Raw genomic sequence first — 12,942 nt, forward strand, 5'->3', positions numbered from 1 at the left:
AGAAGCTGGGGGGGGGGAGTCCGCTGCCTCAACCAAATGCCCGGTGGAAGAGCTTCGTCTTGCAGGCCCTGCAGAATTGCAATAAGTCCCGCAGGGCCCTGATCTCACACGGGAGCTCATTCCACCAGGCAGGGGCCAGGGCTGAAAAATCCCTGGCCCTGGTCGAGGCTAGCCAGACATCCCTGGGGCCAGGGACCACTAACAGATGTTGATCTGTGGACCTCAGTGCCCTCCGGGGCTCACATGGGGAAAGGCAGCCTCATAGGTATGCTGGCCCCTGGCCATATAGGGCTTTAAAGGTAAGTACCAGCACCTTGAAATGGATCCGGAATTCAATAGACAGCCAGTGCAGTTCATGCAGCACCGGGTAGATACGAGCCTGCACAGATGTCGCCGTCAACATCCTCGCTGCCGCATTCTGCACTAGCAGCAACTTCCGGAGAAGAGTCAAGGACAGCCCCACATAGAGAGAGTTACAATAATCCAGTCTGGAAGTGTGACTAAGTCTCGGGGAGTAAGATATGGGGCTAACTGTCTGATCTGCCTCAGATAGAAAAAGGCAGACCTGGCAGTGGTGGTGACCTGGGCCTCCATAGAGAGGGAGGTATCCAGGAACACCCCCAGACTCTTCACACTCAATGTAGGCACCAATGGAGCCCCATCAAAGGTTGGGAGTCTGATCCCCTGGACCAATCCCCTGCATCTCAGGTACAGGACCTCCATCTTAGATGGATTTAACTTCAGTCGGCTCTGTCGTAATCATCCAGCCACAGCCTGTAATGCCTCGTCAAGATGTCTTGGGGCCATATCTGAATGGCCATTCATCAGTAGATAGAGCTGGGTGTCATCCACATACTGGTAACAACCCAGCCCATATCTCCGGATAATCTGGGCATGGGGGCGCATATAGATATTAAACAGTATGGGGGAGAGGATCACTCCCTGTGGAACACCACATTCTAATGGGTGCCGCTGGGATAACTCCCCCCCCATGTGCCACCCTCTGTCCCTGACCCTGAAGGAAGGAGGCTAGCCATTGCAAAGCAAGCCCCCGTATCCTGGCATCAGCAAGGTGGTGGTTTAACACCTCATGGTCAAGCATACTGAACGCTGCTGATAGGTCAAGAAGAATCAGCAGCGCCAAACTGTCTCCGGAGATCATCCACCAGGGTGACCAGCACTGTCTCTGTCCTATGGGCAGGGTGAAAGCCAGACTGGAAGAGGTCCAGGACCTTAGCCTCATCCAAGGACACCTGAAGTTGTGTTGCCACTGCCCTCTACCAGGCAAGAGACATCTGTCATAACCCCAGCCTTCTTTGGGGGTCTCCCAACTAAATACTAATCAGGGCCAACCCTGTTTAGCTTCCAAGATCTAACAAGATCAGGCTAGCCTGGGCTATCCAGGTCAGGCTAAGCCATATTTTTATTTTTCATTTGATTGACTTTAGCTCCAGGAGCAGCCACGTCCTTAATTTCACGCTGGACTAAATGGTATGAATCAAGTTTCTCTAAAAATGATTTATATGGAGACTTGAATGTGTGAAAATATTGTACTTTGTTACATAACTGTTGCATTTATGTATTTCGGGACTTGGGAACCATTTTATAAACAGTTTTCTAGGACTACATGTTGTACAAGATGATACAGAGCAAACAAAAGTGCATACCTTATAGACTGTATCTTGCTACCCTCCCCTAGATATAAAACATTAATGACTAACATATTCATGGTGGCATAAGCTTCCATGGCCTAAGGCCTCCTTTATCACCTATTTATTTAACAGAATGAGCCCAAAATATCCAATATGATCTGCCAGCACTGCTGTTCTCTCAGTGACACAAGTCAAACAGGTCAGCCTCTAAGCAAAAGGATAAATAAATGCAAATTGGATGTGAAAAATGGCTTTACTCAGAAATCAGTGATAGTTATTTTAGTCTCCCAGAATAGACATCGTACTCAAAGGGGAGAAAAATTCAATGGGAGTCTCCCATATGAAGCTCTTGAATGAGAATTCATTAGCAAATCTGACACCAAAATGTGTTCTCAACAAATCCCGGGAAGTAATTTTCCTTCAGGATGACTTATACTACTAATCTTGCTCAGAATATTCATCACTATTGGCACCTAGCTGGGACATAGTCTGACTGTATTTCGCATGTGCTTATTTAATAGTATATATTTCTTCTCTGTATAGTTCTGAGACATACCTTCTGGTATCTCTTGCATTTCTTCACCTTTAGACTTCACTTTGTTTTAAAACATTAATGCATTTTTCTTTCTCTAGGTACTCAGGGAATGAAATATACTGGGTTCAGACGCGTAGAAGTGATCAGCTCATAGTTTATTAGTGATTCAGCAAGAGAAAGAAGACTGCAATCCCTGGCTGAATTTATGCCTGAAAAGGGTTACACCCAAAAACACCCCACTCCCAACGATAGGCTATTTACACTCTATTGTTTCCCAATTGGTTTACTCTAGGATCCCTGTCTCCCTACTGATCCATTCTAGGATCCTAGCAATCTATTGTTATGCATCCCAAGCTCAGTCCTTTTGCAAGGACAGTTCAGGCTCAATACATAACACCCCTCCCCCCAAAGTTCAGAGCCTCTTTAGCTGACAAAGTCCTTTAAGTACGCTGGTCGGCGCCGCTAATAGTTTGAGAAGCGTGGTTCCGCTGACGGGGCAGTGGGTTCAGGAACTGTGTTGGGGGCCGGCACCATCGCTGGACTGTGAGAGGTTGGTGACACCGGGATGTTGTTGGGGTCCCTGCCAAGGTTATAAGGAATTCTGCGGGGCTGCGGCCAATGGCTGTGTTCGGGGTTATCCGCTGGCCGAAGAGGAAGGCCGCCAGTTGGTGGTCCCAGCTGCCCTGGACGATCCTGCAGAGGGACTCCTTAGTTGTCCCCACCATCTGCTCAGCCTGGCCATTGGTTGCGGGGTGGAAGGGAGTGGAACGGATGTGTCGGATGGCATAGTAGTCCGTGAATTCCCAAAACTCGGACGAGGTGAGCCGTCCCATTGTCCGTTACGACGGTGTCTGGTATCCCATGTGTGCTGAAGATCCGCCGTAGGGCACAAATTGCTGCTCAGGACGATGTGAAGGGGACTATCACCACTTCTAGCCATTTGGAGTATGAATCCACCAGGATGAAGATCTGGCCCTGGAATGGGCCTGCAAAGTCAAGATTCCCACTGACACACCGGGGCCCTGGGGGACTCCGGCCCGGAACTCTTGGCACGTCAGGCAGCATTTAACAAAGTCCTCAATTTCGCTGTCCATGCCAGGCCACCAAACGCAGCTGTGGGCCAGCGCCTTCATACACAAGATTCCCAGGTGCGTTTCGTGTAAGGTTTGTGGTCTGTCACAACAGTGAAAGGCCACCCGTAGAGGTAGTCGTGAAACTTCTTTACACCTGCCACAATTGCCAGCACCTCTTTGTCAATCTGTGCGTAGTTGCACTTGGCCGAAGACAAGGTGCAGGAGTAGTAGACCATGGGGACCTCACGGCCATCTGGCAGCTGGTGTCCCAGGATGGCCCCCACCCCGTACAGGGAAGCATCGCAGGCAAGGACAACAGGGAGCGTCTCATCAAAGTGCGCTAGGACCGCGTTGGAGGTGAACAGGTCCTTGACAGCCTGGAACACTGTGGCATGCTTCTGGCCTCACACCCATGGAGCTTTTTTATCGAGAAGACGGTGTGGGGGCTCGGCGATCACAGCCTTGTGGGGCAGAAAGGAATGATAGAAGTTCAGCAGCCTCAAGAAGGCCTGGAGTTCTAGCTTAGAGGAGGGAGTTGGAGCATCAACGATGGCGTGGACCTTGTCGGGCGTCAGATGGATGCCTTGGGCGTAGACTGAGAACCCCAGGGACTCGACTTGCGGAACCCCCAGGAGACATTTTTCCGCTTCACCTTCAGGGCAGCAGTGTGGAAACGTTGCATGACGGTGTGCAGCCTCTCGGCAAAGGTCTCAGCTGTGGGGGTAGCGATCAAAACATCATCAAAGAACGGCTGGAACCCAGGGAAACCTTTAAAAAGACAGTCCATTAGATTTTGAAAGATCCCCGGAGCCATACTGACCCTGAATTGCAGCCGCTGCACTCGGAACACACCCCTGTGTATCAAAATCATCTAGGCCTCTGTGGTGGCATTGGCTACGAAGAGCTGGTGGTACGCCTGGGCCAAGTCCAATTTGTCGAAAACCTTTGCACCCACCAAGTATGCCAAAACATGGCTGACTACTGGAACAGGATAAGCGTGGTTCTGCAGGGCCTTGTTTATGATGCACTTATAATCCATGTAGATACGGACGTCCCCATTGGGCTTCACTGGGGTGATGATGGGGGTCTCCCAGAGGGCATGTGGCACTGGCTCTAAAACCCCCTGCACTACCAGGCAGCAAAGCTTTTCGTCTAGCTTGGGCCACAACACAAATAGGATGCGTCTGGCCTTCATACGGATGGGGCGTACAGCTGGGTCGAGGCCTAGGGAGACTGGCAAACTGGTGTAGCAACCAAGCATCCCATAGAAAATGACCAGGAACTCATCGCATACGTTGCTGAAGTTCATACGCCACATGTGACGCACCCCCATCACCCTGAATCCAGGGGAACAAACCATGACAGACCCAGTAAACTAGTAAGCCGCCCTTCCACCAACAACAAATCTAAAAGTCCTTCAAAGTTATTATACTGCACATGGAACTTGCCCCACCCTTTAATGGCCACCGGGTTCTTTTGGAAGTCTCTGAGGGTGAAGCCCGTGGGTTTTAGGCAGGGACCCCCTTGCGGGCAGAGTCTCCTGAGACACTCTTCTGAGATGATGATGGAGGACCCCGTGTCCAACTCCATTTCGCAAGGGGCCCCCTCTATTAAAATGGTTACTTTAATTTTGTTAGGGGTGTCCTAAGGCAAGTGTAGTACCTGGTGTTGGTGGACGGCTGTATTGTGGAGCTCTGCGGATTCCTGGTGAGCGGTTGGATGACGCCAGTTTCCTCGGGAGTGGCAGGCTGGTGTGATGTGGCCTTGTTTTCTGCAGGTTTGACAGATCGCATCACGGAAATGGCAGGAATAGCACTCGTGCTCTTCACCGCAGCTGGTGCAAGGTGCTTGAGCGATGGTCTTCACGTGCTGCTGGGTGGGCGCGGACAGTGGGTGCGAGTCCTGGCAAGCTGGGCAGCGTACCTGGAGTATTTCTTCCTTGTCCAAGGCGTCAGAGATCGGGGATATGGAGGCCTGATGCACAGAGTGGGCCTGGCGATCCCGTTGTGCCTTTTCAAAAGACGTGGCCATACATAGTGCCTTGTCCAGTTTGAGTTCGTTGGTACCAATGAGTTTGCACCGGAGTTTCTGTTTACAGACGCCCCATACAAACTGTGTTAAGAGGGTGTCCTTGAGATCTGGGAATTTGCAGTTTATGGCCAGTCTGCGGAGATCAGCCATAAAGTCAGTGGCCGCTTCATCGGACTTTTGATGGTGCGCCAAGAAGTCCATGCATTTCACCATTTTGGTTGGTTGTGGCGTGAAATGGCCGGTGAGGGCCTTGACGAGTTCATCATACGTGGCTGCTTCAAGGGTTTTAGGAGCAATGAGGCCCTGGGCTAGGTGTAGCGTGGCGATGCTGCATGTGCTGAGCGGGAGCTACTTCTTCTTGTCGGCGTCTGTGCCTTGGAACCGAACGAAGTACTTCAGCTGTTCTACCCACGCTTCCCAAAGCTCAGGGTGAGTGGGGTCGAATGCAGGAATGACTCCTGGAGTGGCAGCCATGACCCGTGGAGCGATGCGAGGCGCGGAGTCCTGGAGATCGTTGCACAGTGTGGTGCTGGAGGCTGGGTCAGGCTCGCTCATCGGGATCCCACCTTCATCGCCAGTGAAATATACTGGGTTCAGACACGTAGACGTGATCAGCTCATAGTTTATTAGTGATTCAGCAAGAGAAAGAAGTCTGCAATCTGCATCCCAAGCTCAGTCCTTTTGCAAAGACAGTTCAGGCTCAATACATAACAGGGAATGTACATACCTGCCTATGTATGTATATGCTTTATCTATCAACCATATTTTCCTTCAAAATTGGTTTGTACAGTAATGCCCTACTCATTTTTTCTTCACAACAACTCAGTGAGACAGGCTAGGCTGAGGTAAAACGTGACTAGTCCTACAGTGTGCTTCATGGCAAAGTGAGGATTTGAACTGGGGTTTCCCAGTCCAAGTATGATGCTCTAACCACCCAACACCACACTGCTCTGGCTTCGTGTATCGGATAAAGTGGGCTCTAACCCATGAAATCTTACACTACAATTAATCTTTTATTCCTGCAGTTGCTACAAAGCTTTTTGTTGCTTTGATCAATCTTGTAGGCTTCAAAATGACTAATCTACTTTCTGGATTTGCAGACATAATTTATAAATCATGTAAATCACATCAAATACCTTTATTAAGGATTTGGTACAAACCATGTACTAGTTTGCATGTATATAACCAAGTATCACATGATGTTGCTCTGTGTTCTAATCTGTGTTCACAGATTAGAATACAAAAAAAGGTGAAAATGTAAATGGAATGTTTAAAGTCAAACAAGTGATCTATTTACTTGCATGAACTTGTACACAACACTTCGCACAGGAAATCAGCTGACTTGTTCCATCTTCTTCAATAAAGCCATTTGATGGATAGTTTTCAGTGTTCTCCTCACTATAAATAAAACATATCTCTGGAATAAGTGGTTTTGTCTTTTCCTTGGTCACACACATTTCTCTTTGTTTTGTTTCTGAGTAAGTATAGTTTTCTTCATTAGATTTGTCAGCCTGAAAAATACATTTTAACAGAATGTTATTCACTGTTTTTCTTTTGTCGATAAGTCCCCACATCCTCCTTAAAAGTTAATAAAATCCAATTCTCATTAAAAGTGATTGCTTCTAAAATATACCTCACCACTTTTAATGTGTTGCTGTTTTGATGGCTATAAAATTAAGAACTTCATTTAAGCAGTCTAAATTTTTGCAATCATTTCTATCCTTACGGCTATTACTATACTCGGCTCACATTACTATTATAATTTTTTATAACATTTAGAGACACCAAATGATAATTTTGGTGTAAGCTAAATTTGGTGAAAGTCAAAAACAATCTCTATCAGGTGGCACTCAAAATACACAATATGCAACACACTGCAGACATAAAGCTATGCTAGAATCAGAGTGGAGGTCCTGCTTTCTGAGAACTTCATATACAAACAGGAGCTTCTGCAGAACTCTGGATCAAACTGTAACAGCAAAGTAATATACAAGTGGAGGATCCCTGCAGGAGGCATCTTATTTTCTCCTCTCCCACATTTTCATAACAACATAAGAGAAGCCAATGTTGGATCAGGCCAATGGCCCATCCAGTCCAACACTTTGTCACACAGTGGCCAAAAAACCCAGGTGCTATCAGGAGGTCCTCCAATGTGGCCAGGACACTAGAAGCCCTCCCACTGTTGCCCCCCCCCCCAGCACCAAGAATCACTTGCCCCAGACTGTGAGTTCCTATCTATACATTGTGGCTAATAGCCTCTGATGGACCTCTGCTCCATATGTTTATCTAATTCCCTCTTGAAACCGTCCATGCTTGTAGCAGTGAATTCCATGTGTTAATCACTTTTTGGGTGACGAAGTACTTCCTTTCATCTGTTCTAACTCGACTGCTCATCAATTTCATTGAGTGCCCACAAGTTCTTGTATTGTAAGAAAGGGAGAAAGGGAGAAAAGTACTTCTTTCTCGACCTGCTCTATCCCATGCAAAATCTCATAAAACTCGATTATGTCGCTCCTCAGCCGTCATTTCTCCAAGCTAAAAAGCTCCAAGTGCTTTAACATTTTCTTCATAGGGAAAGTGTTCCAACCCTATTATCATTCTAGTTGCCCTTTTCTGCACTTTTTCCAATGCTATACTATCCTTTTTGAGGTGTAGTGACCAGAACTGTACACAGTACTCCAAATGAGGCCGCACCATCCATTTATACAGGGGCATTATGATACTGGCTGATTTGTTTTCAGTTCCCTTCCTAGTAATCCCAAGCATAGTGTTGGCCTTTTTTATTGCAGTCACACACTGTCTCAACATTTTCATTGAGTTATCTATTACGACTCCAAGATATCTCTCTTGGTCAGTCTCTGCCAGTTCAGACCCCAGCAAAGTTAGGTTTTTTGGCTCCAATGTGCATCACTTTGCACTTGGCCACACTGAACCCCATTTGCCACGTTGATGCCCACTTGCCCATCCTCGACAGATCCCTTTGGAGTGCCTCACAATCCCCCCTGGTTCTCATCACCCTGAACAACTTTGTGTCATCTGCAAATTTAGCCACTTCACTGCTTACTCCCAAATCCAAATCATTAATAAATAAGTTAAAAAGCATCAGACCCAGTACTGATCCCTGTAGTACCCCACTAACAGTTTCCACCAATATTAGACAGACTGGCCTGTAATTTCCCGGATCTCCTCTGGAACCCTTTTTAAAGAATGGGAGTGACATTAGCTACCTTCCAGTACTCAGGAGGCACATTTTAATGTAAGATTACATATTTTTGTCAGGAGATCCACAAGTTCACATTTGAGTTCTTTCAGAACTCTCAGATGTATGCCATCTGGGCCTGGTGATTTATCAGTTTTTAAGTTGTCTATCAGTCGGACAACCTTCTCTCTCGTCAGCTCAATCTGACTCAGGTCTTTCAACACCCCTCCTGAAGTCAGCGGTTCTGGAGTGGGCAAGCACTTCTCATCTTCCACAGTGAAGACAGAGGCAAAAAATGCATTCAGCTTCTCAGCCATTTCCCTATCATCCTTCAGTACTCCTTTTACCCCTTGGTCATCCAAGGGCCCCACTGCCTCCCTGGATGATTCCCTGCTTCTCATGTATTTGAAGAAAGGTTTATTGTTGGTCTTTATGTTTTTTGCTATATGCTCCTCATATTCCCTTTTTGCCTGCCTGATCACAGACTTGCATTTTACTTGCTACAGCTTGTGCTCCCTTTTATCAACCACACTGAGACTAGCTTTCCACCACTTAAAGACTAGCTTTCCACCTTTTCCCCTTCCCTGAAAGCCCCAATAGCCTCTACCCTTTTCCTACTTCCTTCTTTCCTTCCCGCCTACCAGCCAACCTACCATTATCTGTCCCTGACTTCAGTTTTCCCTCTTTCGCTCCCCTGACAGTTGCTCCCTGGAAAAAACTCTGGCCAAGTTGTGCAGTGCCAGCTGGGGCAGGCCCAGAGGTGCACTGAGGAACCCCCAAGGACTTGTGCAGGGTTACCTCCTTTCCCCCATTTCCCCCTCCCCTGTATCCCCTCCCCACAATCTTTTCCTCTTCCTCGGAGCCCATGTATCCCCCACCTTTCCCTGCTTCCTTCTCTCCTTCCCACGCACCCACCAACCTACCTTTAATCTGTTTCCCTCCTTTAAATTTATTATTATTTACTTCATGTATACCCTGATTTTCTCCAGCATGGGGACTCAAAGCAAGTTACACAGTTCTCCTCCATTTTATGTTCACACCAATCCTGTAAGTAGTTTAGACTGAGTGACAAGTGACATTCCAAAGCAGAGTGGTGATTCAAACCTGAGTCTTCCATATCCTAGTGTGAAACTTTATTATTCACTACATCACACTGGCTTCTGTGGGGTGGAAGGTGTTAAACAGTAAGCCAGACCCTGGTGAGTCATGCAAGTACTGTGGTATCAAGTTGCTGTTGTGATTGCTACCAGGACTGGCCCTGATGAATCCTCCCTCAAAGGCCAAAATAATCCTGAGAGCCCTGCTACCCCTCGCCTTTTCCTTACAGAAACCAAGGAAAATGGCCCCAGAAATGCAAGCCTGACTAGCAACTATTTTCAAAAAGCTGTCCAACCCCCAGAAACAAGAGAAAGGGCAGTGTTCCTCGAGTTTCCCACTGGCAACCAACTCCCCCTCTGGGGCTCCAGATCCCAAAAAGGTACTGCAGAACATGAGCACACAGGCATTGATTTAAATCCCAGGGGCATTTATGTGGTTATGTTCATATTGCTAAGTGGGAGGAAAAAATGGTGCAGAAGCAGAATGGACAGTTCCCTTCCATAGTGGTTTGACTGCACGGGGGAAAGTCCAGACATCTGGAACTACGCTGGAAATCCATAAACCTTGAACTTTCCCAGGTTCTGAAAAGAATGTGACAGGAGAGTGGTGAGTACGGGAGGCCAAACCCTGGGGAACAAGATACAGATGTGGATGTCTGAACGTGCACTTTAAATCCAGCAACAACAATGGAGCAAATAGCACTTCTAACTGCACCCAAAGACAGGAAAATTGTGTGGCTTTGTCAGAAGCTAACATTCTGCAAGTATTTGCACTTGCTTTGTATTTTTCATATTTTACCACAAAACACATTTGTAAATATTTCTCATACATGAAGTTTCCTTACCTTGTAGTAAGGCTTGAGGAGTGTACATACAGCACAACATGGTTCCAGTTTGGCAACAGCTGCATTGTACTCTTTTTCAGCAGTAAAATTTGGTGTTCTCTTCTGCCAAAGGTAGACAAGAGGTTTGGCCCAGGACTCTGTTTCTTGAATTTCTTCTTCATTTAAGAGAGCCTCAGGCAGTTCTTAAAATAAAATGACAACTGAAAATGCTGTGTTCTGAGGATTATGGCAAGCAAAAATTTAAGCAGTAGTAAGAAGCAAATAGATGGCAATTCCACATACGAAAACAAATCCAGTAGAATAGATGTATTCAGAATGAAGAACACACCTGCATTACAAAGTAGAAAGGATAATTTACCCCTGTTTATCATAGGTGCTCAAAGCAACATGCCATCATGCCAGTCACTATTACACAAAGCAGTATACTATTTGGGGAATAAGGACTCACAAGAGACTTGGTTAGCACAGAATATATTCTAAAGAAATGGGCATCTCATAAAGCAGCATGAGATTAACTTACTTCTGATTAACACTTCTATTGCCTTGAAAAATTTAATGTTGTTCAGAATGCTGAAACATCAGATTCCTTCAGACCATGACCACACACATCTAGTTGACAAAAGAAAGTTTTTATAGATCTTTAATGATGAATTGCCCTTAATTTCTGCTGAAGTACAGTAAGCCAATTATAAAATAGCATGGTTTCTTTTCCTAATAGTCTAGGAAATGTTGCATAGACAAGTTTTCAACAAAATTCCTCTCTCAACTGCTTATTGAACAATTTCTCCTTAATGATGAAGTACTTGCCTACAGCTATTCTTCTTTATCCCACATGTAAGTTTAGAAACAGGGAAAGTATCACAGGATATGGAGACCCATGGCATCTGTACAGCAGTAGGGGAGTATGTGACAACCATCTGCAAACCTGACCTCTAAAATAATTTTAGAGAAATTTTACTGCTTTCATAATATGAAACTATACATATATCCTTTAACTATTTTCCAGACTTATAAATACTGAGGTCCACAGTGCCCCTATATAATAAATTTTGACTATGCTACTCTGTGGTCTAATGAATAAAACAAGAAATCCTGAAGAAAACACATTATCTTTACATTTAAGATGCATACAGTTCAGACAATTCATACTGGCAAGAAAAGTTTATTTCATATTTAAACTGATTTTCACTGTGTGTTTTTCCTCCAGCTAATGTGATACTTTATTTTAAGACACAGAGAAAAGATTAAGAGCTAAACATCCTCAGCTTTCAGTGGAAAGATACAGATATGATAATATACTTCATTCTAGTGTCATGGCAATGCTAAATCTTTATGTAAACCTTACTTGTGTGTGTATAGCTACTTGACAATGAAAGCAACTGGTATTTTCACACAAGGAACCATTATGTTACCCTTCTTCTGGATAGATATAGCCATCATTTTTTCTCTTGGGACATTTATCAGGTTACAGACTCATTTTTCTTATAAGCTTGCCATGGATCAGAATATATGACTAGAATCTGACAACAAAAAACCTACATGCCTACATCCTGTTAAATTTGCCACTCTGGATTAATAATTTGGTGGCGAATTAATCAAATAATTTTGTGACTCAAAATCTCTTGGATGTACTTCGATAGCCACAATACTTTCAGCCATAATTATTATTTTCCAAAATAAGACAACAGTGCATCAACAATTTATATATCAAAATAAAACCTTATGAAAACAAAGTAGCTTCCCCAGGCTATTAGCATCTGAATTCTCTGTGTCGCCTTGAATACAGAATGTACTAAAAAAAATTCCCAAAGCTGTAGAGAACTTTCTATCTGTATGCTAGTGCCAGATTAAAGTGATGAAAAACCTACTATTTTCTGTTTTTCAAATTATCTCATCAATATAAATGAGTTCTATTTTAGTCCTTGTCTACCCAGAAGCTTGTGCTTCATTTTCCTGAAGAGTATGCAAACATACAAAGAAAACATGACTCACAATGGAAATTATGCCACTCTAATCAAAACAACCGTGCCTAAGCACAACTTTTCACCTCTAACATAGTCATAAGATCTCATGATACTCAAAAACACAACTTATATAGTGACCTATCATTTCCAAAAACTCAAATGGACAACATTAAGAATAACAATATTTTAATGGTGGTAGTGGAAAGTGCCATTAACTTGCAGCTGACTTATGGCAACACCATAGGGTTTTCAAGGCAAGAGATGTTCAGAGGTGGTATGCCACTGCCTGCCTCTGTGTAGCAACTCCAGACTTCCTTGGTGGTCTCCCACCCAAGTACTAACCAGGGCTGACCCTGCTGAATGGCCAAAATCTCATGAGATCAGGTTAGCCTGGGCCATCGAGGTCAGGGCAATAGTTTTACAAGTCAACCCAGAAGTCTGCCAACTTGTAGGAGTGCAGACATCATGCTTTCATTTTAACTGAGTCCCAATCTACTAAAGCATGTCACATTCTCTGCTTAAACTATGAAAAAATCAATTTCTTGT

The 12,942-nt window shown here is 45.1% G+C and overlaps 1 protein-coding gene across 1 annotated transcript in view; it reads right to left on the bottom strand.

Moving 5' to 3' along the window:
* KDM4C (lysine (K)-specific demethylase 4C) overlaps window positions 1–12,942 on the bottom strand; it is a 276,891-nt gene that overhangs the window by 140,125 nt on the left and 123,824 nt on the right. The window contains exons 9-10 of the mRNA XM_015417984.1: window positions 10,433–10,614; window positions 6,589–6,802 (exon numbers count right to left, since the gene is read on the bottom strand). Of these exons, the coding sequence (XP_015273470.1) occupies window positions 6,589–6,802; window positions 10,433–10,614 (396 nt within the window). The remainder of the gene's footprint in view (window positions 1–6,588; window positions 6,803–10,432; window positions 10,615–12,942) is intronic.

The sequence above is a fragment of the Gekko japonicus genome, unplaced genomic scaffold, assembly GCF_001447785.1.
Source record: "Gekko japonicus isolate JY-2015 unplaced genomic scaffold, Gekko_japonicus_V1.1 scaffold1084, whole genome shotgun sequence".
Classification (NCBI taxonomy): domain Eukaryota; kingdom Metazoa; phylum Chordata; class Lepidosauria; order Squamata; family Gekkonidae; genus Gekko; species Gekko japonicus.